This window comes from Muntiacus reevesi, chromosome 11 (genome assembly GCF_963930625.1).
Source record: "Muntiacus reevesi chromosome 11, mMunRee1.1, whole genome shotgun sequence".
Lineage (NCBI taxonomy): Eukaryota > Metazoa > Chordata > Mammalia > Artiodactyla > Cervidae > Muntiacus > Muntiacus reevesi.
The window spans coordinates 26,757,923-26,784,658 of record NC_089259.1 but is presented as its reverse complement, the minus strand read 5'-3'; the positions used below and the strand labels follow the sequence as shown (position 1 = coordinate 26,784,658).

The 26,736-nt window shown below is 37.4% G+C and overlaps 1 protein-coding gene across 7 annotated transcripts in view; it reads right to left on the bottom strand.

Moving 5' to 3' along the window:
* Positions 1-534: 534 nt before the first annotated feature.
* The window catches only part of N4BP2L2 (NEDD4 binding protein 2 like 2), a 58,904-nt gene continuing 32,702 nt past the window's right edge, over positions 535-26,736 (bottom strand). For 2 of the 7 annotated variants that reach the window (XM_065901754.1, XM_065901756.1), the window contains exons 7-11: positions 11,039-11,107; positions 6,987-8,746; positions 4,371-4,456; positions 2,681-2,727; positions 535-688 (exon numbers count right to left, since the gene is read on the bottom strand). In XM_065901754.1, coding sequence (XP_065757826.1) covers positions 2,704-2,727; positions 4,371-4,456; positions 6,987-8,746; positions 11,039-11,107 — 1,939 coding nt within the window. In that variant the 3' untranslated portion in view covers positions 535-688; positions 2,681-2,703. Of the gene's footprint in view, positions 709-2,680; positions 2,728-4,370; positions 4,457-6,986; positions 8,747-11,038; positions 11,108-26,736 lie in introns of all 7 variants that reach the window. The other 5 variants (XM_065901757.1, XM_065901759.1, XM_065901755.1 and 2 more) reach the window with 4 other exon arrangements.

Genomic DNA, 26,736 nt, shown 5'->3' with positions numbered 1-26,736 from the left:
TTTCAAATATGAATTTTCATATTTGAAATCTATTAAGCACAATTAAACTGAAATAATAGCAATAATAAAAATAATAGTTACTGTAGCATAGTGCAAGTCCCACAATCCCTAACCAAAATCCTTGAGGTCAGAATTGCTTCAGAATTCAGAAAGTTTTTAGTGGAGTCTAGGGCACCCATGGTAATTAAACACATTAATATTTCTCCAGTGAAATGTCTGAAAAGTCACACTACCTGGGGTAAATAAGGAGTAAAACTAACTTGACTGTTTAGGTCAAATTTTGCTGCCAACTTAGTTTTAATGCCAGACATTTAAGAAACAAAACAAAACAACTTTTGGTTTTCAGAGCTTCCTGGATTTGAAATTCTAGAAATGGAATCATGGACCCACATTTGGATAAAGGGGCCTATCCTTCTATTCTGATGCAATTTTAAAAATAATCTACTCAAGTTTCCTGGATCTTATTTTCTTCATAAAATAAAATAGGGCAAATATCTTCAAAATTAGATAATAAATTACTCAAGTTATTACCTCTTTTGCTGAGTTTTTTATTAGTATTCAGGAAACTGATCAGAATAGTTGAACAGATTATTCAAACCAATTTCAGTCCAATGACCATATCACTCTACATTATCCTTCGGGTTGGCACTGAGCTCTCTTTCTTGATGATCAGGATCTTCAACAGTACCTGGAAGATGGAGAATTCAACTGCAAACAAACACAAGCCCAGACAAGTCCAGACAGAATGGTGACAAGAATGGAGTTTGTCGTCAGTTTCCCAAGCTCATGACTATTTTATGCGCCCCGCCCAACCAGCATCCAGAATTTTACACTGTCCCACAGCCCGCACACCCTGCCTGGTCTTGCTTCATTCAAGAGCCCATCCTCTGGATTTTGCCCAACCTTCTGTTTCTAAATCAAAGCCTGGTCTATGTCCCACTCCCTGATGATCCAGCTTTTTTACACTGTAAAGTTAAAAATAAATACACTTAATTCATGCAAATGTGTTAACAAGTTTATTAAGTCAATACATTGCTCTGCCAGGAGCATTTCAAATCAAAGCTGCAACCAACAAAGATACTCAGGGGAAAGGAATTAACCCTTACTAAGAGCCTATTATTTTTCAAAAACTTTGCACAAGTTATTTCATTTAATCCTCATATAATATCCCCATGACAGATTAGTATCATAAACCTGTTTTTGTTTTTTTTTTCAGGTGAAAACATTGCAGCTTTGAGAAGGCAATTTGTTTAAGGTCACATAGCGAGTCGGCAGGAGCTTCAAGATGGGAACCCATCCTCTTTCCAGCAGGCTGCCCTACCTCCTTAAAGGAGTGAGGCAGTATAAACACTCTGGCCACCAGCAGGCAGAGGATTTGAGGCTCCAAGAGCCAACCACATTCTCTTGCTATTTCCTTCTTTTTAATTTCTGTTTATCACTTGAGGCCCACTGATCATTATGCCAAAGACAAAACCAAAAGGCCCATTCTCATTACAATTATAAAAATGCTGTACATAGTTACAGCACTCATAAAATTCCCCAAGAGAAGACTAATAATTAGGGATGCCTGCTCTATGAGGTTCACAGAGGGCAGTCAGTTTAGCATGAATGTAAAAGATGAACATAAATATCAAAACTATGGTTCATAAAGTGTCCTTGACACAAAATCAGCAGATAGAAAAGACCCGCCAAATTAGCCACTGCCAAATATGCCCATGCTTATTGTGTGCTGTTTATCCTGGTGTCACATTGAGGGGAAAGGTAAACACTCGCTTCCTAACTTCAATCCTCACATAAACTCCATGAGGCCAGTTTTCACTGCTACATCCTCGGTGTGTAGAAAAATGTCTAAACTGAGGCAACTCAATAAACACTTGCTGAACAAATGAATGAATTTGTTCATGTCCTTTCTCTGGAATCTCTTCCCTTCCTCTATCTATCCCACATGTTCTAGTGGTTCCTTTCTCCCAAATCTTTAGTCTTTCCCCTTCTTTCAGCAGAACCTAGTTTAAAACAAACAGAAATATTTTTACTGGGCATATGTGCGTTTCTAGTTAGCTGAGAAATGGAAACACAGAATACTCTTAGAAATAAGAGTTACAATGAAAAGAGAAAACATATGGTTAATGCAGAGTACATTCAATTCTTATCAAGTGCAGATATATACTGAAATAGTAGCAGCTGTGTTTATTTCATAATTTAGGCATTTGAAAAAAAAGTGCAATGTTTTTATTTTAATGTCAGTTTGTGTCAAGTTTAAAAGATAACTAACATGCATTTGTCTACATATTTTACCTCTTTTCCTAGATAATCTTTTAATATTTAAATATAACCTATATCCCTAATTCCCAGTCCTCATCACATATCAATCTGTGGGAGGCAGGAAGAGAATTCATCATAAACTATGTATGGACAGAATGCTCTAAAATATATTCTAACAAATAAAGTTGGAAAATAAATTTGGTAGCAACAATCTAAGCTTTGTTGTATTTCACAAAAAGATCTACATTTAAAGGAAATAAAAACATCACATGTGCAACAGCACACAGGGTTGCCATGGTAACAGACTACATTTTTTGTATTTACTCTTCTATTGTACATATGAGCTATTACAACCAAATAATGTCAACATCCATTTCCTTCTGATCATATACAGGTCGCTGGAATAAGTTGTACTTACAGTTCAAGGAGTTCTCATTTTTTTTAACCAATCTTCTTCTGTCTTTTCTAGAAATTATAATTAAAATACATATAATAATAATGATTAATATAGTGCACTGGGGTTAAGTTTTGCACCATCATTTAACTCACATAGGAACTGTCCCCAAATGAAAAAGAAACCTAATAAACACAAATGTCAGTTTAAACATTTAAAGTATCCATGTGTTTGTGTGTTTGTGTGTATGTATTTAGGTAGCAACAAGGTCTCCATGCAAATGAGGAGAAATAAGAAATTTTTAAAAATGTATTTGGTTTTACGACCTGAGCACACAAACGAATCTACTTTTCCGACAGCTGTGTTTACATGAAAAGATAAGAAATACCTACTATCCTGAACATATAATTCTATAATGGTTCCCTAAACCTTGATTTTACTATTCATTTCAAAATGTACCTCTAGCATTGCCCTTCAGCACATCTAAGTAACTACCAACTAACATAAACAGAATCCCAGCATCTCCTCATTACAAGACACAGAGGACTGGCTTTTCCAGAGTCTCTGTTACCTTTCTAACCTTCTCAGCCAGTCCTCCTCCAGCTGCCTGGAAAATTAATAGCCTGTCAGAACTGTCATGGACCACTAGAACATACCCATAATGAGGTGCTTCCAAGTTAAGTAAATATAAATCTAATTTGTAGCTGTTACTCTATTATAACAAGACTGAGGAGTGGAGAGAAGAAAAAGATGTAAAGAAAAATAAATGACTCTCCTAAAACAGGCACCTCAGTCACCCACAGTTGACCCTTATACCAGCCTATACTACAACAATGTTAGGGAGTTAAATGCAACTTTCTCTCTGGGACTAATTGAAAGAAACATGCATAGATTATCCAACCATTCACATACATCCTTTCTCTAATTTAACACAAAGGATGTAGCTCTTCATGTTACATTTGATGAATAGGATTTCTTTTTTTTTTTTTTAAGAAACCAGTTAGAGGGCATTATGCTAAGTGAAATAACTCAGAAAGTAAAACACAAATACTATAAATATCATGTATGTGTGGAACCTAAAAATACAACAAACTAATTAATAAAACAAACAAAAAAAAAAAGCAGATTCAGATACAGAGAACAAACAAGTGGTTATGGGCAATATAAAGGTGGAAAAGTGGGAGGTACAAACTACTGGGTGTAAGATAAGCTCAAGAACGTATTACCCGGACTTCCCTGGTGGTCCAGTGGTTGGAAATCCACCTGCCAATGCAGGGGACATGGGTTTGGCCCCCTGGTCCAGGAGGATTCCACATGCTGCAGAGCAGCTAAGCCTGTGTGCCACAACTACTGAGCCTGTGGTTCTGTAGCCTACATAGCCTACTACTGTAGCCTACATAGCCTACTAGAGCCTACGGGTTCTGAAACAAGAGAAGCCATGGCAATGAGAACCCACACACTGCAACTTGGGAGTAGACGCTGCTCTGCGCAACTAGAAAAAGTCCACGTGCAGCAACAAAGACCCAGAGCAGCCAAAAATAAATACATACATAAATAAAATTATTTTTAAAAGAATGTATTATACAACACAAGGAGTATAGCCAGTATTTTCTAATAACTATAAATGGAAAGTAACTTTTAAAAATTGCATTAAAAATCAATAATAAAAAAGAGAAACCAATTAGAGAAGATCTTTGAAAGCATAAAAATATACCTCTACTGATGTCTTCCACTGCAAGTAGATCATCTTCAGTGTCTTCCAGTCGAGGGGAACCACACAGTCTTCTGGCAACAAAGATTCTGGGGGCAGGGGAGAGAGAACAAATTTCATCTCTCCTGTCACACATACTTTTACCCTGAATATGAAGATATGCAAACATGATATCTAGACCTCCATAATGATAAAAGCCTGGTTTTGAAGATATTTCAGTGACAGCTAAAGCAGGAATTAGTTTGTCTCAGATTCCTATTAGCAAACACTACCCAGACTCAATAAAAATGCTTATGTATATATGTAAAGTGATGTGGATCTTAGTTCATATTCTAGTGTAAATACAAATATATACACACCAGCAGCTTCAAGTGGTACTGTCACAGGGCATAAATTGAGGAAGGCATCTTTTCCTGAGACATTGTATAGAATAATGCAAGCACAGCAAGTTTAGCCTTCTTGCAAATTGCTCCTTCCATGTAAGAGTGTACAGGGGTAAAATCCTGACAATTAAGATACTAATAAGCAAGTCCATGCATTGATCTAAACAAATCAGCCAAATTAAACCATACAAGAAAAAAAAGAGAAATAAAATAAAATAAACCATACAAGATATTCTTCCTATACTTGCACATCCCTAGCAACATGAGTAGCTTGGTTTTTTCAGGTCTATATATGGTTACTATATAATCCTACTGTGTCTACAGACTTTCTAACAATATAATTCAAGTTCCCTGTCTTATTGACAAGACCATGGATACGCCAGAGCTGTGCCCCCTCGACCTTCGGCTGTAAACGAATTGGTTTACAGCCTCCACTTAAGAGTTTTCTCCTTTCCTTTTTTAAGCATGTTCTGCAGTGCTCCTGCTCAGACCTCATTTCACAAAGAGGTCCTACTCTGCAACCTCATGGACTGCAGCCTGACAGGCTTCTCTGTCCATGGGATTAGCCAGGCAAGAATTTTTCAAACATACACTATTTCCAAATGCAAAATTCTTTCCCTCTGTTTTTCTTTTAAGTCACATTTGTATGATATAAGCACAGTGTACAATTCACTCCCATTTGGAGCCATCCCAGACAAAACCACAACCCGATATTCTCTTCTACAATTCCTTTGGCACAGCTAACCTCACTCATAAAATATTCATAAGCTTATCATTTATATTTTCTAGGCACAATAATTTTGTTTTGTGTTAGTCTTGTCTCCCCATTTAGAAGGTAAGCTACTTGATGAATGAGGTCTATTTCCTCTAAAAAGCTTTCCAAAGCTTAATTAATGGATGCTGGATCATTATTGTTGATTATGATGGTATTGTGCATTCAGGGGAGGAGGTTTAGAATCTTTTCCCACTAGTGCCTTCATGCTTTCTGGTGCTGATCTAAGGCAGTGATTATTAACATTTATGGGTCACAGACATCCCTGAGAACCTGATAAAATCTAAGGACTTTCTCCCAGAAAAAATGGCACAAAATGACACAAAGAATTTTGCATACAATTTTAGAATATGAACTTTGGAGTAAGATTCCTGGCTTAAAAGCAAATGCAATTTAACTTTTAAAATTGGTATGTTTCTTTGGTGCATCTAGGAGAATAGAAAATGGCAGCAAACAGTAACAATGTGATTATTCACAAAGTTTACAAAAATGCTAAGAATGACACCGGAACAGGTTGATAGTTGTGAGTCCTCAGACTCTGAGATTTAACCAATCTTGGGTCTGAGCTGAGTTAACCAAATATGTAGAAAACAGCAGAAGTTCAGGAGCAAAGTTAAATCCACCGGAAGTTAAAGTGTGAGGGAATCCCAGGCTCAATGGTAGGTGCAGAAGAAAAAGAGTATCAGGATGACACTGGATGCAGGGACTGGAGCTTTACTTCTTGGCTCTTACAGCTTCTGTCCCCAAGGAAGGGGACTTATAATTGCATGAAATCATTAACATGTGCAACTGACTTACAGACAAGGAAAAATTGGGATATGTTCTTCATTTACTTTTTAAGATATTTAGCATCTTAAATAGGCATATTATTTAGAGGAAATGTACTTATTTACTTATAATATTATAATAATATTACTTATAATATTAAAAAAAGTAAGTCAACCAGTCAGACTCCTTCCTAACCTTCTTTTCAGTACCCTTCTCAGACAGTCTTTAAAAATTAAACTGATTTCAGGTATTTTTTCATCACTTAATTTTCATTGTCCATCGTTTTACTATTCTCATATCTATAAGCCCAACTGTGAAAGAGAAAGGGTCATATGCCAAACAAGAGAAATGCAGAAAGCAGAAAAAATTTTCCAAAAATAAAGCAGTCCATCTCTATTTGTTACCAATCACTGTTAGCCTGTCTCATTCTTCATTCTTCCTACTGTCTGTTTAAATTGAGAGTCCAAGTATTCAACATGCTCAAAGACATTTCAGACTACTAGTCATCCTGGTGGTGGGAGTGGGGGCTTGACTCCATCAAGCACCATTTGCTATACATCCTCTACTTCCACCTCTGAAAAGCATCGCAAGATCAGTTAACTGCAAGAAATCACTAACACGAGGTAGAAACACCTCAAAAATCACTTGCATATATTAAATTGGACTTTTTATTTGTACCAAATAAACTCAATTTACCCACTGGAACTCCAGGAGATCCAAAAAGCTTTACAAGTTGAAAGGCAAACTCCTGTGATAATGGTAGCTCAAGGGAATCAAAGTGGTCAGGGCTTGTTAAATCTTGGTTATCCTGACTGTGTAGGAACGGTAAAGGCTGAGGTTCTTCCCATGTCTTTAGCTTTTCAACAAAACTTTTATTTAAGGAGTGCAGATCAGAGGTGACACCAAAAGAGTACAAAGTATCAGGCTGGCTACTTAAAATTTCTGAAGATGTAAACCTTACATCATTTAGTTTATCATCTACTCTCCTCTCAGAGTTCAAAGTCGAAAACAGTTTCTTGCCTGAAAAAGATATCTTCCAAAAGCTAGATGGATACTGTAGCATAAGAGAAGGAATGGGATTTCTGTAAAAATACACAGAATGCCTTACTCTATTAAATAGCAGGTGATGAGAATAAAATTGTCCACCAACATTTAGAAGAGAATCTTTGACAATGTCAAAGTAAATGTCAAAGTAAAACCATGATGGATGATAATCGAAGGTCACAATGTGTTGCTTATTCTCTTCATTATTTATTTCTGAAATTTCATCTTTTTCTTCTTCCAAAATAATTTTTAGTCCATGGCTTTCTGTTAACAAGTCACGTTTCCCCATTTCTTTTACGATGGTATGACTCTGTCCCAGTAAGTTAAAGTTTGGTGCCAAACTGAAAATCCTTTTCTGCCTCCTCTTTTTATTCTCTGTTGAATGTAAGGTACTCTTCAGGATATCCAATTTAAAGAAGTGGCTTTTAAAGATATTTGTCTCTGTTTCTATGACTGACTCTATATTCTCAGTTGGAGATGACAAGTCTTCATTTTCTATCGCTAGCTTCTCTTCTATCAATGTTTCTGGACTGTCTCCTGGCCCTTCCGAAGTGGAGATCAATTTGACCAACTGCCCCCTGCTGTCAGGATGAGCCAGCTTTTGCCGTCTATCTTTCTTTGGTCTCTGTTCACATATAAACTTATAAGGCCCCTCAGGCCAGCTACCAAAATAGGGTTGTCTATCAGAGCCCAACTGTAAATCACCATCAGACAAATCATTTGAGAAAAAAGCCCAATTATTGTTTTTAGTTGTATTTACTGCTTGTTCCTTTCTTAAAACTTTATCTGATGTTCCGGATGTATATTGATAGCACGGACTTGTTTCATTCAGGAGACTCTCATCTACCATCTCTCCCTTCTGCATAAACGAGTATGGGGCTTCAACAAATTTGTCCTGGGTGTTTAATGTCATGATATTCCTATTTTCAATACGCTTTTCTACCTCTGTGACAGAACAGTCATCACTTGCTACATAAGAAAGATTTTGAGTCACTGTTGGACAAGAAACAGAACTTTCATTTGGCATCAATGACAAACTTAGAAACAAGTCATCATTATCTTTAGGGAGGTAATTCTTTGGTGGACTGTCCAACTCAACTACAGACATAACATCTGGCAAACTGTTTTCAGAATTTATGTCTTCCTGTCTTTTATCCTTATGGACATTCACAAAACCTCCCACTTCATTTCTCAGATCAACAGTTAAGGAACACTCTGACTTCCTTTTGGTCTCTTCTAAGTCTTCCTCTTCACTCTGAGATGGGTCCTGATCTCCTGGTGTAAGATAATTTAAGGTTTCAAATGAGTTTTCCTCCATGATTTTATTATGACTGTTCTGCTTTTTACTTCTTTTTCTGTTTCTCTTCCTGGCTTTGCTGAACCTGTGCCCAGTTTTCTTCAAATCTCTTTCTCTGAAATATAAAAAAGAAATTTATAACTTAATTACTTGTATAACAATATAAACTAAAACATTATACTCAATGTGCAGATTTACAAATCATTAGTACAAGAGATTCTAAAGTGTGTGTGCACTTTGTACTATGGTGGTGGTTTAGTCACTAAGTCGTGTCCGACAATTGCGACCCCATGGACTGTAGCCCATCAGGCCCCTCTGTCAATAGGATTTTCCAGGCAAGAATACTGGAGTGCGTTGCCATTTCTTTCTCCAGGGGATCTTCCTGACCCAGGGATCGAACCTGGGTCTCCTACACTGCAAGCAGCTTCTTTACTGAGCTATAAACTTTAATCCTCTAAATTAAAAATGAATACACTTTGAGAAAGTTACAACTCATTTCATAAACAAATAACTTTATGAAAATCTAATGTTTTCCTTAAGATACTTAATATTATATATATATGAAGTATATATATATGAAGTATACATATATATATGAAGTGTGTATATATATATATGAAGTATATATAAGTGTATATATATATATATATATGAAGTATATATAGTTTCCTTGGTAACTCAGATGGTAAAGAATCCATCTCCAATGAGGGAGACCTGGGTTCAATCCCTGGGTAAGGAAGATCCCCTGGAGAAGGGCATGGCAACCCACTCCAGTATTCTTGCCTGGAGAATCCCCATGGACAGAGGAGCCTGGTGGGCTACAGTCCATGGGGTCACAAAGAATCAGATATGACTGAGTGACTAAGCACTGCAAAGCACCAATAAACAACTTACTTTTCCCAACATCTTGAATTTTGAAAAGTGACAGATATAGTCTAAATGACAGAGCTTTAAAGGCTCAAGTAGTAGATTTTCTCTAGTCATAAAAACTCTGGCAACTAAGACGCTCCATCAATTTGTAAAGAACAGCTGATGATGAGCAGCCAAATTCAGTACTGGGATGATACGCTTCTAGTAGGTTAGTAAGCAGTGATTCTAAATCAGAGGCTCCACCACTGCTCTGTGGGGTGTGTGGGAAGGCATTTTTGGGTCACTGGCACTTGGCACTGAGGTCAGGGGTGTTAACTATCCTGCGATGCCAGGGACAGTTTCAAGTGAAAACTTATTCTACCCAAATGAGCAGTAATGCACTCATCAAGCACACTAAAAGTTCACAGTGCCCCTTAATTAAAAGCAATCTTAGATTCTGGGGGAAAAACAGAGGACTTAGGAAATATTCTAATTTAAAATATAAAGGTTTCATTATCTCCTCTTCCACAAGGTACAGATGGAAAGAGTAAAATGTAGCGGAGGAAGGACCACAAGACGTAGCTGAGGGAAAAAAATCCCAGGTAGAGGAACGGAAAATAAACAATTAGACAAGCAAACACTGAAGTAGAGAAAGATAATGAGGAAAAGAGAAATTAGTCAAATTGGTTGGGCGTTGGACAAAAGAGCTTATTAAAACTACCCCAGCCTCTGGCCTGATTTATTCCATCCCATGTTGCTGGGCAATTTTCAATAGGCAAAACCCCTGAATACCTCGTTCTTTGTTAACTAATTGCTGCTGCCTTTGTTTACATATTCCTTGATGTTGGTTTAGAAAGAACATTAAGATTGTAAATCAACTACTCTTCAATTTAAAAAAAAATTATAATATAAAAAAGAACATTAAGGACAGCAAATTCTGAGAAGCAGTTAAGATGGGGTTTCTATAAAAAGGATGTGGAGTAAAGAATGGCAACTTTGGCAGTAGCTCTCCTTTATGGTCAGTTCTATCAGACTCCAATGAAAGGTCTACTTGAAGTCTAAGGTACAGTCAGTTGTAAAATGCACACTGCAGACTAGTCTGCTGTTCTGAAAACAAACTCCACTGTCGTCATCCAAACATGCATCATCTTGTTGTAGGGCAAGGAGGAAAAGAATGAGTCGAGTTTGTTGTTGCTTTATTTATTGGACTAAATGGTATAAAAGAACGAGTGTTTGCTGTTGCTTTATTTATTGGACTAAATGGACTTAAGATTCACTCCAGGCCTTGTGACTCTGTGGAGTTGAATGCACTTCATGTGTAGCCACTGTCCCTTTAAACAGTTCTCTACTGCACAAGAAAGGAGAACTCTAAACTACGGAAATGGGTTCCTATATATGGTTCATTGCAAAAATGTTTATAGATCCTTATGCCACCAGGTATTCTAAGGTCCACAACGCTACTTTGAAAACTGGTTTTTTTCTTTAAAAAAAAAAGGCTATTTAATGCACACTTACTCTGTATTAAGATTATTTAATTCCTTTATAGGTACAAACTTACCTAATCTTCTTGATAACAACCATATGTAGTAAGGCAAATGCCAGTTTTACTCCCATCTCAAAAAGGCAACTGAAACAAAGAGAAGCTTCAGAATTTTCTGTACTGCAGCCACAATAGAAAATAGCATGGAGGCTCTTCAAAAAGTTAAAAATAGAACTATCATGTGATCCAGCAATTCCATTTCTGGGAATATGTCCAAAGGAAATAAAAACACTAATTCAAAGAGATATCTGTACCCCATGTTCACAGAAGCATTACATGGAAACAAGTGCCCATCAATAGATGAATGGATAAAGAAGTTGTGGCGTATACAATGGACTATTATTCAGTCATTAAAAATGAGGAAATTCTACCATTTGTGACAACATGGATGAACCTTTAAGACTTTATGGTAATTGAAATCAGTCAGACAAGGAAAGACAAATACTGTATGATCTCACTTATATGTGGAATCTAATACAAAATGAACAAGAAAAACTCATAGAAAAGGAGGTTAGATTTGTGGTTACCAGAGGTGGGGACTGGGGTTGGGCAGAAATGGAGGAAAGTAGTCAAAAGGTACAAACTTACAATTATTCAATAAGTAAGCATTGGGGATTTAACATAGTAACATGGTAACTATAGTTAACATTGCTATATGATACATAGTTAAAGTTGTTAAGAGAGTAGATTCTAGGAGTTCTCACCACAAAGAGAGAAATTTTTTCTTCTTATTGTATCTACATGAGTTGATGGATGTTAACTAAACCTACTGTGGTAATCATTTCACAACATATGTAAATCAAATCATCTTATTGTACATCTTAAATTTACATTGATATATGTCATTTTTTCTCAATAAAACTGGGGGAAAAAAATTCCAGGGTCACATGGCTACTGGCGGGATTCAGACCAAGGCTCACTGACTCTCCATTCTATATTGTTTACCCATTATACAAAATTGCCCCTCAACTTAAAAAGAGAATTTTACAAAAACACGTTGATTCTCTTTCTCCTCCTCTCATCTTTAAATTCTCACATGTCCATAAACACAGAGATACCCAGCTGGTAAGAGTTGAGTCCTTTTCTTGGAAGCAGTTCTTGGGTCTTAACTCATACTATCACTAACCTAATAGTGTCTTGAGACTTTTTTTCTCTGTGTTATCAAAGCAAATAGAGAACAACAGAAAGTGAGACAGGTAGTGTGAAGCAGGACCCATCTTGCTAATCAGACTTTATGTCAAGATTTTATATGAGAAATGGAAAGACCAGAGTAGATGGTTTACAATTCAGACAGGCTGATGGACACAGAGGCTCCTCCTGGAGTTAATTCATTTGTCATGGGGTACAGGTAGTGAAGAGTAATCATATTCTGGATATATTTTGAAGGAAAGACATGCAAGAGTTGAAAATCAACTGGTTAAAGTATGAGAAAAAAGATAATGACTGCAAAGATTTTGGCTGGAACAACTGAAAGGATGAAAAAGCCATTTGCTGATACACAGAAGCCTGTGCAAGGTATGGATTTGAAGGCAGTGCTACTGAATCAATTGCCTCAAATTTCAGCTTAGAGTCTTAATCAGCAAATTAATCTGTCCCTTTAGCAAAAGTTAGAAAGTAGAAAAGATGAGGGTTTCTCTAATATGCCTCATGAGTTCCTATGCTTTTTTAAATGAATTATAATCTGATAATAAAGCTATGACCAACCTAGACAGCATATTAAAAAGCAGAGACATTACTTTCCCAACAAAGATCCGTCTAGTCAAAGTTATGGTTTTTCCAGTAGTCATGTATGGATGTGAGAGTTGGACTATAAAAAAAGCTGAGCACCAAAGAATTGATGCTTTAGAAATGCGATGTTGGAGAAGACTCTTGAGAGTCCCTTGGACTGCAAGGAGATCCAACCAGTTCATCCTAAAGGAAATCAGCCCTGAATATTCATTGGAAGGACTGATGTTGAAGCTGAAACTCCAATATTTTGGCCATCTGATGCGAAGAACTGACTCATTGGAAAAGTCCCTGATGATGGAAAAGATTGAAGGCAGGAGTCAACAGAGGACAAAATGGTTGAACACCATCACCGACTCAATGGACATGAGTTTGAGTAATCTCTGGGAGTTGGTGATGGACAGGGAAGCCTAGAGTGCTGTAGTCCATGGGGTCACAAAAAATCGGACACGACTGAGCAACTGAACTGAACTGAACAATCTGATATCTAATTAGAGAAAGGATAGTGGAAACCTACCAATGATGAAAACTCATGATGCCTGCAGAGAATTTAACATGGATCATGAAAGAAAGAGGTGGCTTAAAAAAATAAACTATTAAAATCTGAGAGATCAGGCAACTTATTAAAGCAGTTTGCTAAAACTTAATCCAAGGAGTCTTAAGGACTGGAATTTTCATAAAAAATACAATGCCAAAAAGTATGAAAATCAGACTAACTCTACAAGGAAGTATGTCAGAGACCTGTTCTGGTTCTACACCATGGAAACTCTGTATAGTGACCACACTTATCCCAGTACTTGGAACGGGCCTTCTGGAAAGAAAACACAAACCATTAACAGGGACTTGTGAAGCATGTGGGAGATAAGAGAAGTGGTAATGGTGGTGATAACTTCTTCGAGAATGTATATACACTGGATGTGCCTAGTCAGTATACACATTTATTTATAAAGTGTAAAAGGCTCATCAAACCTATGTTGTACTCATGCTGATTCATTTAGGGATGAATGGCACCATTAAAAGAAAAGAAGCATCAAGAAATATAAGTTAGTCATGGAGAAGAAATCAGGAGAGTTGGAGGAATGGGCTGTAGCTTTCAAAAAGAAAGGAAGAAGTAAGACAAGAACAAATGGTGACATATCTCTGAAAATAAGATTTAACTTTTAGATAATGGCTTAGAATTCAAGCTCCTGGGTAGGGATGGAGTGTGTACCTTTTAAGAATCAGAAAGATAATGTTTGCTCAGGGGCAAGTTAACCTGACCAAGTGAATTGTGACCTGAAGACAAAGGTGAGAGAACATCCAGATATAGCCAAAGCTGGGGGAGAAAAAAGTTATTGCTTCATGTTCTTCATGAGGAAAAGAATTAAGGGAGCCAGAAACATTATTTCTTATTGCAGAAGTCTATATACTAATTCATGAAGCATGGGCAATCCATGAAGTAAAACTCAGTTAAAAGAGAGGTCTCATAGCTTTATGGAATGACTGCAGTTGAAATAATCCAGGTCCAGGTTCTAGTCTTGATTCATTAATAATCTAGAAGGGGGATCTTGGGCAAACCAGGTCTCCTTCTGAAACAGAGATAACATTACCTTCTTGCAGAGTTGTAAAGATTAATATGGATGTCCTTAAATGACCTCTACCTAACTGACATATTCCTTCCATTGCCTCTGCAGAATAGAATAACTAATACCAATGACACAAAATGTTTGCAGCTAGATGGCTATTCTCAGGTACAACCACACCTTTCTGCTCCCATTATTTAGAGCTGCATATTTAAAAGAAGTCAGAGGAATTTATTCTCAAGTCTGTTTATACTAATAATCATAATTGTACTATAGTTATGTAGTTTGATTAAAAATTATGTCAATCAGTAGAATGAGTACAAGAACAGAAGTTTCTATAAAAAATTAAATTGAAGTAAATGACCCAATAAAGATGAAGTACTAAACAATTGTTATCAAATCCAGTTTAGGCAGGATAACCATAAAGTTTTGCTTAAAAGTCACAAAAACCTATAACTTGCACTCCTATCACTTTGAAGATTTCTTTGGGTTTTCCCTCCAATTTACATCACCAGAAACTGGAAATTCCTTAAACACACACATTTATGGTCAATTAATCTATGACAAAAAAGGCAAGGATATACAATGGAGAAAAAGCCAATCTCTTCATCAAGTGGTGCTGAGAAAACTGGAGGGCTACATGCAAAAGAATGAAACTAGAACATTTTTTAAACACCATATACAAATGTAAATTCAAAATGGATTAAAGACGTAAATGTAAGACTGAAAAACCATAAAATTCCTAAAGGAAAACAAAGGCAAATACTCTTTGACATATGGTAGCAATATATTTTTGTATCTATCTCCTGAAGCAAAGGAAATAAAAGCAAAAATAAACAAGTGGGACCCAATTAGACTTAAAAGCTTTTGCTCAGCAAAGGAAACCATCAGTAAAACTGAATGATAACCTACTGAATGGGAGAAAATATTTGTAAATGATATGACTGATAAGGGATGTTAATATTCAACATATATAAGCAGTTCACATAACTCAATATAAAAAAAAAATCTAATTTAATAATGAGCTGAGCTGAATAAACACTTTCCCAAAGAGAACATGCAAAGGCCAATAGGCATCTAAAAATATGCTCCATATTACTAATCATAAGGGAAACGCAAACCAAAACCACAATGAGACATCACCTTACACTGTCAGAATGGCTACCCCTGAAAAGGACAGAAGTAACACACACTGGCGATGCTGCGGGGAAAAAGGAACTTTGGTACACTGGTTGGTGGGAATGTAAACTGGTGTAGTGACCATGGAAAACAGTATGAAACTACCACATGACTCAGCAATTCCACTCCAGGTCATGTACCAAAAAAAAAAAAACAAAACAAAGCAGAAACCCTAATTTAATACATGCACTCCAACATTCATGGAAGGATTATTTACATTTGCCAAGATATGGAAGCAATCTAAGTGTTATTAACGGATGAATGGATAAAGACAATGTGCTATATACAGTGAGTCCCCTAAACATGAACCTCAAAGTTGCAAACTTCAAAAGATGCATATGTGCGTTCCATCAATGTCAGGCATGAAGGAAACTCCAGCTTGCGTGACGCCGCCTATCGCTGATGCTCTTTCAGCTCCAACGTCTTTCCTCTTTCCTCCAGTCAGTAACTCTTCTTGCCTGTTCACTCAACAGCAGCCCATATATGCCACCTATTGTACTGTACTACTAAACTTTTCAAGTTACCGTAAGATTAAAATTTTTTTGTTTTTTTAATGTATTACTGTGTGAGAAATATTATAAACCTATTACAGTACAGTACTATATAGTCAATTGTGTTAGTGGGGTACTTGGGCTAAGTCTGTTGGACTTACAAACTAAATGGACTTATGAATGCACCCTCAGAGCTCATTCAAATGTCAGGGACATACTGCATATATATATATATACATACATATATAATATTTTTATAATTTTAATATATTTATAATATATTTATAATGTATTTATTTATATATTTATTTATTACTCAGCCATAAAAAATGAATAAAATTTTGCCATTTGTAGCAACATGAATGGATTTGGAGAGAATTATAAGTGAAATAAGTCAGACAGAAAAAGACAAACACTGTATGGCATCACTTACATGGGGAATCTAAAAAATATAACAAACTAGTGAATATAACCAAAAGAAGCAGAATCAAGATACAGAGAACAAACTAAAGGTTACCAGTAGGGAGAGGGAAGGGGGAGAGGCAATATAGGAGTAGAGGATTAAGAGGTACAAACTATTGTGTATAAAAAAAATAAATTATGCTATATAGCTGTCAAAATTACAAATCTCACAATGATAAAGTCCTGATGTATTTGCATATTTACATATTTTGAAATATGCACATCTATGTTTAAAAACACAGGAATATGCAAAATACTAATAGTGGTGAACTATGGAGGTTGATTTCATTGTGATTTTCTGTATGTCCAGAATTTCCTACACCAAAGATGTACTACTTTTGTAGTAGAAAAATAAAGGCTTTCTTCAGTAAACAAATTAGGCAAAGCAAGGAGAAAAAACATACAAAAGTGCTTTCTCAATATTTAAGCCTTACTCTAGAATAACAAATCCATTTATGGATTTACTGAACATGTTTTGACTAATGAACATAAATTTAATCCACCCCCCACAAACACACAAAAAAGCCTGCATGCAAATTCAGTTCTAGCTAGTAAGACTCAGCAATTACTGTTAATAACTGTCTTCTTTAAAAAAAGCCCTTTTACTATTTGGTGATTTCTCTACATTTTCAATAGTCATGAATAAGAATAATTCCAATTCAAATTATAGTATAGTGTATTAAATTAATTTTCCTATTTGCATTTTCTATCTCAAAGATTTCACTTTGAGATAATTCTTGACATGCTTTTATTACTGCCAATAATAACTGCAAGTTCTCAAAATTAAAACCTAATTTTTCTTAAGTACATTGATTTTGTTATGTCCATCCTTAGTCAAATTCTTTAAAAATCTATAGATATAAATCAGCATATTTTTAAAGATATATCAGATTAAAATAACATTTTCCTGAAAGTTAAATTCTCCAAGGCAAGTAGCTAATTTCCAAATCTTCTAACACCTTTTCAAGTAAATTCTCATTACTGCAAAGGGATTGCTTCAAATACAGAAAAGTCTATATTTTCCCTTGACAAGATCACACTGCTGCATGCATAAAATCCATGATTAATAAGGTAAATGAGTTCAATATTCTAAGATACTAACTCCAATTCTATCAATTACATTTCTCCTCTCTGTTACAAATCTAATTTAATTGCCAAGATTTGGGCAATTCTAATTGTTTTAAAATACTTTCAGTTCATTTTCATTGTTAATGAACAACAAATTTACACTAATGGCATTACTTCACACCCACTATTCACAAAGAAAAATATAATTGATTATTATATCATCAAAATAAAACACTAAAAAACATAGGCTTGGACTTTATGTTGTTTAAAAATTCTCTTAATAGCTGTTTAAACCAAAATTAGGAAAACTAAGGTGCTTAAATATCACTTCTCAGGTAAGGCCTATCCTGTCCTTTATGTTGTTTAAAAATTCTCTTAATAGCTGTTTAAACCAAAATTAGGAAAACTAAGGTGCTTAAATATCATTTCTCAGGTAAGGCCTATCCTGTCCCCTGTATTTAAAATTGCAGCCACCCCTCCCTCCCAACCCTCAACCGAAACACCCTTACCCCAGGCCAGGCCCTCCTTAGTCTCCTCCTTTTTTTCCTCAGCACTTATTTCCATCTAACAGACAGTATAATTGACTTGTCTTCTTTGACTTCTTGTGAAGTTTAGTCCATTTTGCTCCCAGCTGCTCCCTCAGTCCCTAGCACAGTGCTTGTGATTTACAGCTGCTGTTGAATGAAAAATTTTACCAAGATTAACGGTGGAGGCTGTTGCTTTTCTCTGAGTCACATATTGGTGACTTACACAAATATGTGGGAAGTGCAATATTTAATTTCATAATCAGAGTAAATCCTCATTTTTCACCCTGCTTAAGCAGGAAAACACTCTCGCAGCCTCAACTGAGATGTATTAATGCTTCCATGGTTGAAGATAAGCATATGTCCCCATGATAGTGGCTCAGAACCTGAAAATCAGAACCCAGGCAGAGAGAATTCAGAGGTCTGGAATCTTCCAGGAAAAAAGGGTCAGGGTGCTGCTTTTTCTTTTTGCTATTCTTTGTGTCTCAAATGACTCTTCTTACTCAGTTATTAACCATAAATCATATCAATAGTCTTCCTCGTTGTGCTTACTGTACATGCTTTCCATGTATTATCCTATTTAATAACTATCATAATGACCCTAGGAGAAATTTACGATTAACCACACCAATCTAACCAATCTACAGATAGAGACATTGAGATTTAAATAGTTTCCCCAAACATCTGGTGGGTGGTAGAGGTCTCTGGCATTTAAAGTTTGCATCTTAAAAACACTATGCAGGCAAAAACCACTACAATATTGTAAAGTAATTAGCCTCCAACTAATAAAAATAAACGGGGGAAAAAAAAAACACTATGCAATATTGCTCCCCCACTCATCATGACCATGTAATTTGTCATGAGTTACATGAACTCATGGATTCCAACATCATTACCTGACTAATCCTGCTCATGTTATCCTAAGCACAGACAATATACAAAAAGGGGAGAACTTCCGTGGATATAGAATAAGCTCTAGTAATGTGTAATTATCAACAATATCTCTTGATGGGACTATTCACATCAAAGAAATTTCAGGCTACAAAAGCAGCTAAGTCAAGTCAAGTAAAGCTAACAAATATCCCAGAAGTTCACAATAATAATAACAAAAACACAGCAAAAAGTGTTATTATCAGAAATTTTTCCTACTTAAAATGTTCATTTATTATGGAATGTGAATATATAGAAAATAGAAATATTGCTTTGCAAAAGAAATCTTTTCACATACCCCTACAAAAGACCTGACAGATTTAAAATACAATGGATTAAATACTAAAAGTAAATGACTTTCTGAAAACTACAGGAAAAGAAAAATGCATTAGGTAGGCCTGTTTAATTTTACTTCTTGTCCTAAGACTGAAATGAGATTTGTGATATTCATGCACGATCTCATACTTTAAACATTCCAAAACACCAAGATAAACTTTCAAAACTTATTTTCCTACATATCAGTTCAGTTCAGTTCAGTCGCTCAGTCGTGTCTGCCTCTTTGCGACCCCATGAACTGCAGCACACCAGGCCTCCCTGTCCATCACCAACTCCCAGAGTTTACTCAAACTCAAGTCCATCGAGTCGGTGATGCCATCCAGCCAGCTCATCCTCTGTCGTCTCCTTCTCCTCCTGCCCCCAATCCCTCCCAGCATCAGGGTCTTTTCCACTGAGTCAACTCTTTGCATGAGGTGGCCAAAGTATTGGGAATTTCAGCTTCAGCATCAGTCCTTCCTATATATAGTCTATCTTTATTTTCTTATTATAAATTAACATGATTAAAATAAGAATTCATCCCTATACTAGGCACAAAGAGGATACTAATACTCTTTCAAATGACAAACTTACACCTACTTAGTAAACCTCTTTAGTAGCTGGCATTGTTAAGACAGCCCTGATTTACTACAACTTTTCAAATTCTTAACATGTTTGACATATTTAACAGTCACAGCTGTTGTTTTAAAATGAATACAGTAATTACATTTAAAATCCTTTTCAAACATGAGATTAAGAAAAAAGAATCATGCCCTCTAAGAATAAAAACTTTCCAAAACTGATTGGTCTCATAAGCGTACATTTTAAATTTCATACACTTAAAACTGTGTATGCATCTGGAGGATGCATACAAAGCTGTCTAACTAGATTATGAAGGGCATCATGAATAAAAAAGGCTGACTTTTGCTTCATCTTCTTTTGTATGAAAATTTTTTAGGTCAGGCTTAAATCATTTATACATATAACTTATATCTAGGTTTCTGTGTCCAAAAAAGCAATGCAATCTATTAAGAGGACCCTAGCACATACAGTTGGAGAAGGCAATGGTACCCCACTCCAGTACTCTTGCCTGGAAAATCCCATGGACAGAGGAGCCTGGTAGGCTGCAGTCCATGGGGTCGCTAAGAGTCAGACACGACTGAGCAACTTCACTTTCACTTTTCACTTTCATGCATTGCAGAAGGAAATGGCAACCACTCGTGTTCTTGCCTGGAGAATCCCAGGGACGGGGGACCCTGGTGGGCTGCCGTCTATGGGGTCGCACAGAGTCGGACACAACTGAAGCGACATAGCAGCAGCAGCAGCAGCAGCACATAGTGTCAGCGGAGTTGCAGACTATATATAACCTTTGTGATGGGCTGGCTGCATTCCTGTACCATAATCTTAAAGGGGGGAAAACGGTTTCATTTTTTCCCCCTTTAAGGTTATGTTCCAAAGAAGAAACTGTCTAAAAAGTTGAATCTGTAGTGGGTTCAAGTTTATGGTCATAGAGTTCAGACAATGACAGTCTTCCGTAGTTTTGCTTTTTTAAGAGATGGTTCACAGCACATCCTCTGGCTGACTTCCAGGCAGCATACAGCATACACCTTGACTTCTTTGATGCAGTTTCCACTTCTCTATGTATCCTGTGCATCACTGTGTTGCACATGTAGAACTGTGTTACTTCTACATTGTGTAAAAGTGATGAGAACCTTACCTATACACAGTGCATTCAGGTTTTATTCTGATACATGGCTTTGGTCTTGGGTTTTTATCATCAGCGAATATTCCCACAATTATTCAACAAATTAGTTCACAAAGAACTCTGATGTCAAGTATTGCTGAGTTGGGTTAAGTACCCCATTCCTATCTCCAAATTACAGCAATATCTCTTGTCAACGTTTCTTGTTAAAATGTTAAATGAACTCAAGCAAGTACTAAAACTGAGCCTATCTTCAATGATGTTTATGCTGTTTTTTATTAAAAAATTAAGTAGGAAATCAACTTTCATAAAACTGCCTTAGAATTTCCATGAATTTTTCTGGGTAGCCAATTTGCAGCTGTCAAGGATCCACTTACTGATGAACTACTCCAATAATACAGGCTAATATTACTCACCATATATACTTACTGGAAAGAATTTTGGTAAAGGAAAAAAATGACCGAAAACTTGGAGTGCTGGATGCTAGTCCTAGTTCTTCCACTGAATTTAGGGATAAGTTATTTTACCTCCTTGGATCTTAATTTCCTCATTTACAAAATGTGAGATTTGAGTTAGATGGCCTGTAAATCCTTTTTAGCCCCAACAATCTACTTTTTAAAACTGGGTTTTAAAAAAAAAACTATGTTAAATACTCTGCCAATAATATTTATAATGTTCAGTATTTTTTTGCAGAATCCAGAATGTGTTAAAAACATCTCATTAATATTCAAAGTATTCATGAGAAAACAAAAGGACATTTATCTTTATATGTAACATTTGAGTCGTGGACTGGGACAGCAACTTGTACAGGGTCACAAAACTGCAGTATGAGAGCAATGATTCTAATTTCTTGATTGCGACTGTAGTATTCTATTCACTATACTATCTTTGTTGCTGTTCTACTTAGAAGCAATGTGCTTTAACCCTTCTCACCCTCATTCAGCCATCTCCAACATACTCAAGCCTACCCTGCTCAATTTCTTAATGCCTGAAACCTCCATACTATTCTCCTTTCTCCTTCAATCCTATCAGCATAATTATCAATGATACTTTTTCATCTGCTTCCTATATATATGTCTTAGGTTTCCAGGTACAGTATTTGTCACATTTTCAGTCTAACTTCTATTAATTTTCTATATAAATGTCAAGTAAATATAGAAAGGTGCGTCACAACCATCTTTACATCCATCAATACATAGGGTGAGAGCTTGTACCTTTACACATACCCAATACATTGAAAAATCAAGTGACTGAAAAGGATGGCAGAAATTCTATCTGCTGTTTGTTACAATGATTTTAGAACTTCCTTTCTCTATGACTTTCTCACTTTCCCTTCTAGGACCCCCAAGCTCTTCATCCTTGAAGTCAATGAAGGAAATTGGTTTTCTAGGGTCTCTAAAGACATTGGCTTGAAAACTCCTTCCTGGTTTCCTTGAGCAGAATATCCTACCTTAACTGTGGTCTCCAACACCTAAAGCCTATCACTAACCTGTCAAACCAGAACCTCAACCAAGTCCGTTGGCTACTCTCCCTGAAAAAAATGTTCAGATTTGTTCCTAAAACCAGCAGCCACAGAGACACATCTCCTGTTAATTCAACATGTATAAGTGAGAGGCCACATTCTACTCCTTATATCCAGGAAAGTGGGAGTCAGGGCTGCAAATATCTCCAATGCCAGCAAATAGCAGAGGTGAGAAAGGCACTATTGACCTAGAACCAGGAACTCGTCTCATAGTCACTCAGAATTAGGGGAAAACTGGAGAAACCACACAGTTTTCTTAGGCGTGTAAAAGCTGCCATGGATATAGGAGACCATGAGTCTCAGGTCTCAAAGGGCTAAGTTAATTAGCATGTTTCTGTGGCCACATTTTATTAAAGTGCTTAAGTTCTTCTGCATATAGTATCCTGCACTCCCTCTTAATTCACTGCCCAGCCCCTTCTCCAGGCCCTCCCTCCACCCCATCTTCCACTTACCATCAACTAACAGGTTAAGGATTGATCCCAAAGGACCCACAGGTTTTCTCTCTAGCACAGTAAACAGTCTGTTATAAATTACTGATAGCCATGAAATTAACCACCCAAAAAATCATGCCTTTTGAACATTGTCACTGGCTCCCTTCAGGGACTCCAAGGGCTAGCCTGTGCTTTTTTCCTGCCTTTCCTACCCCTGGAGATATTCAAATGGGCCTTGTCAAGAACAGACCTCGCACCAGTCACCTCAGCAGGCAGTCAGTCAGCTCTTGTTCCTTTGCGTCCCCTGGAACAAAGGGGCCTAAGATGGCCTGGAACCCAGTGGGAGATGAGGTTATCAGTGGTCGTGGCAGTGGCACCCCAGCAAGCAAACATCTGGTGCCCTTTGAGCCCTTGACCAGAAGGCTGCGATCTCTTACCAGTTTCCCGAGTTGCCCTCACGTGGTTACTGTGGCAACTGCAGCTTCTCTTGGGATTTTGACTGAGGATGGCTAAATCAAAGTGAAAGTTGCCCAGTCCTGTCCAACTCTTTACAACCCCATGGACTATACAGTCTATGGAATTCTCTAGGCCAGAACACTTGAGTGGGTGGCCTTTCCCTTCTCCAGGGGATCTTCCCAACCAAGGTCTCCTGCACTGCAGGTGGATTCTTTGCCACCTGAGCCACAAAGGAAGCCCTGAGAAGGCTATGAAGACGCTAATGTGCCAGCTGGTTGACTGGCTCCACCACACCAACCATATAATTTGATTACCTCTGCACAAAGGGTGTGCAACCAGACTACTTCTGCTTTATGGCCAGCCTTCTGACGTATCTGAGACTCAGCCCTGGTGAGGAAGGCAAAGACAAGGGGTGGGTCAGCCAACTGACATGCCACTACATTCCAAATTCAGACTTCATAGTCAAGAGCCATTTTGCAATGACTTCTTGACTCAGAGTGTAACGCCAAGGATAACAACTTGTGAATTTATCAGCTACCTTAAATAAACGGGTTCTCACCTGATAGTGCCTTCTCCTTATTCTTGCCCCAGACTTAAGACAGGCTAGCGTAAGTTAAGGTAGGCAGGATTAGGTAGGGGGTGGTTTGCACAAACTGAGGTAGACTGGTGCTTATTACAGACAAATAAGCTCTTTTTTTTTTTTTAATCAAGAAAAAAAGAAACTTGAAACTTTCTTGGGTGGTCCAGTGGCTAGGACTCTCCAATGGAGGAGCTCAGGTTCAATCTCTGGTCAGGGAACCAGATCCCACATGCCACAGCTAAGAGTTTGCATGCCACAACTAAGATCTGGCATGCTGCAACAAAGACCCAGTGCAGTCAACTAAATAAATAAGTAATATTTAAGGAAAGAAAAAAGGAAGTTTGAGTAAATAACATCCCTGTTGGGATAGGTATAGTCACTTCCAGAGTATAGTTCAGGTCCTCCAAAATACAAAAAAGAAAAACGCAACAGCAGTTCAGGAGAACTCCTATTTTTCCCTGATAAATGCTGGTTCTTTTGGTAGGGGAACAAAAACAGAGAAGAAAGAAAACTGGCTCTACCAAGATAAGAGTAGCTTCATGCACTAACTGTGCAGAATGGCTAACCATCCCACTCTTCTTTCATGGTAGTCACTTCACAAGTGGCTAGAACAAATAATCAAAATTCTATCAATCCAGATATGGTTAGACATAAGCTACACTCGACCAAGGTCAGGGCCATTCCAGAGTGACTCCCAAAGAGTAGAATGCTGGGGGAGAAATGGCGGAGACTACACTAGAGTGCCAGGGCACTCACCCGTAGAGTAGAAAGCTCACCAGAAAGCTTCCTGCCTCTGCCAAAACATCATCCAGTCAGGTACCTTAGGTCATTCCACAAACACCACAAAACGCCTGGTGGTCTTCCAACTAACTGTAACATGACCACAGAAGTTTTCTTCTTTCTATTACTACTCTGGAAAGTATGCTCCATCCCAAAAAATGCTACTCAAAATGTTATCCGTACTGATGTCAGTCCATAAGAAACCAGTAACTTTCACAGGAATTTGAGAATAATTTTTGTATCTATTGAATTGAATTGTAAAGTATTTGACATATTAAAATTTTTCTAGTAAATTCATTTTAATTATACTTTACTAAATTATCAGACTGCGATGCATTGGAAAATTTAAAAAAAAAAAACTCTTTCCACCACGAAGAGTTTGAAAAACACCAATTAAAACAAAAATTAACTGTCATATTTCTGGTAAAAATCTCTTCTGTGATCCCTACTGTCAGCAAGATAGTCTTAGCTCACTAACACTGTGTTTTCACCTTTATCAGGCCCCTTCTCTAAAGTAGCTTCCTAACTAGTGTGCTTGACACGGCCTCTGACGGGTGACAGATAAGACTGCTAAATGGAGCCCATGGCAGGTGGGGTTTCTGAGCTCCAGGACCAGAAGCCTTGGGAAGAGTAGCCTGGCCCATTTACTCCAGCAAATTCCACAAATTTTGTCTTCTGTGTGTGCTATAACATAGACAAGATTGAGAACTGCTGATGTCTGCAGTTACCTCTTGTTACACTTTACACTAAACTTTATGCTCCACCAACAATAAAAAGCCTGCTCTCCCATCCACACCTAAATTTGTATTTCCAACCCAGACCTCTCCCATGAACTCTAAACACACCATATATTCTACATCTCCATTCAATGTCCAGAAAGCACCTAAAACTTAAGATGTCCAAAACTAAACACCTGTTTTCTTTTCTAAATGTGCTCCTCTTATATTGTATCTTAGTAAACTGTAACTCCATTCTTATCATACCCATTATTTAATGTATTTAGCAAATCTTGTCAGTTCTAGCTTCAACCAGCTCTTACTACCTCTACCTCTGTCCCCTGGCTGAGGTCTCAATCACCTCTCATTTGGATTATTCCAAGAGCCGTCTAGTTAGTCCCTGCTTCCATTCTTATATCTCTAAACTGATTCTCAAGACAGCAGTCAGAACTGATTTTATATAACTTAAAACACAAGTCAGATCACATCATCCCCTGCTCAAAACTCTCCAACAGCTTCCCACCTCAAGCAGAGTAAAGGTCTGTATTTCTTCAATAATTTACAAGGCCCATTATTATCCTGTTCCTTCTTTCTCTTTCTCTCTTCCACCACTTGGCCCTCTGCTCACTTAGCTCCAAGAAAGCTGACATTCTACTCTTCCTTAACCACACAAAGCACAGTCCCACCTCATCAGAGTTCTCACTTGCAGGACCCTAGTCTGGACTGCTCCATCCTTGCTTCTCTCTTTACTAATTCACTCTCATTTTCTTCAAGTCTCTGGTCAAACGTTATCTTATCAATTCAGCCTTCATAGATCACTTCAAGTAAAGTGGTACACATTCCACTAAGCCGCATCCTCCCTATGCCACTTATGCTGCTTCAATTTTGTCCACAGCACTTACCATCTGACCTCCCAGATACCAGATACCTGCTTATTGATTTAGTCTGTTTCCCTACCCTAACTCAGGAAGGGAGGGCAGAGGTTTTGTCTGTTTTGCTCACTGATCTATCATTAAATGGAGAAGGCAATGGCACCCCACTCCAGTACTCTTGCCTGGGAAATCCCATGGACAGAGGAGCCTGGTGAGTTGCAGTCCATGGGGTCACGCAGAGTCGGACACGACTGAGCAACTTCACTTTCACTTTTCACTTTCATACATTGGCAAAGGAAATGGCAACCCACTCCAGTGTTCTTGCTTGGAGAATCCCAGGGACGGGGGAGCCTGGTGGGCTCCCGTCTATGGGGTCACACAGAATTGGACACGACTGAAGCGAC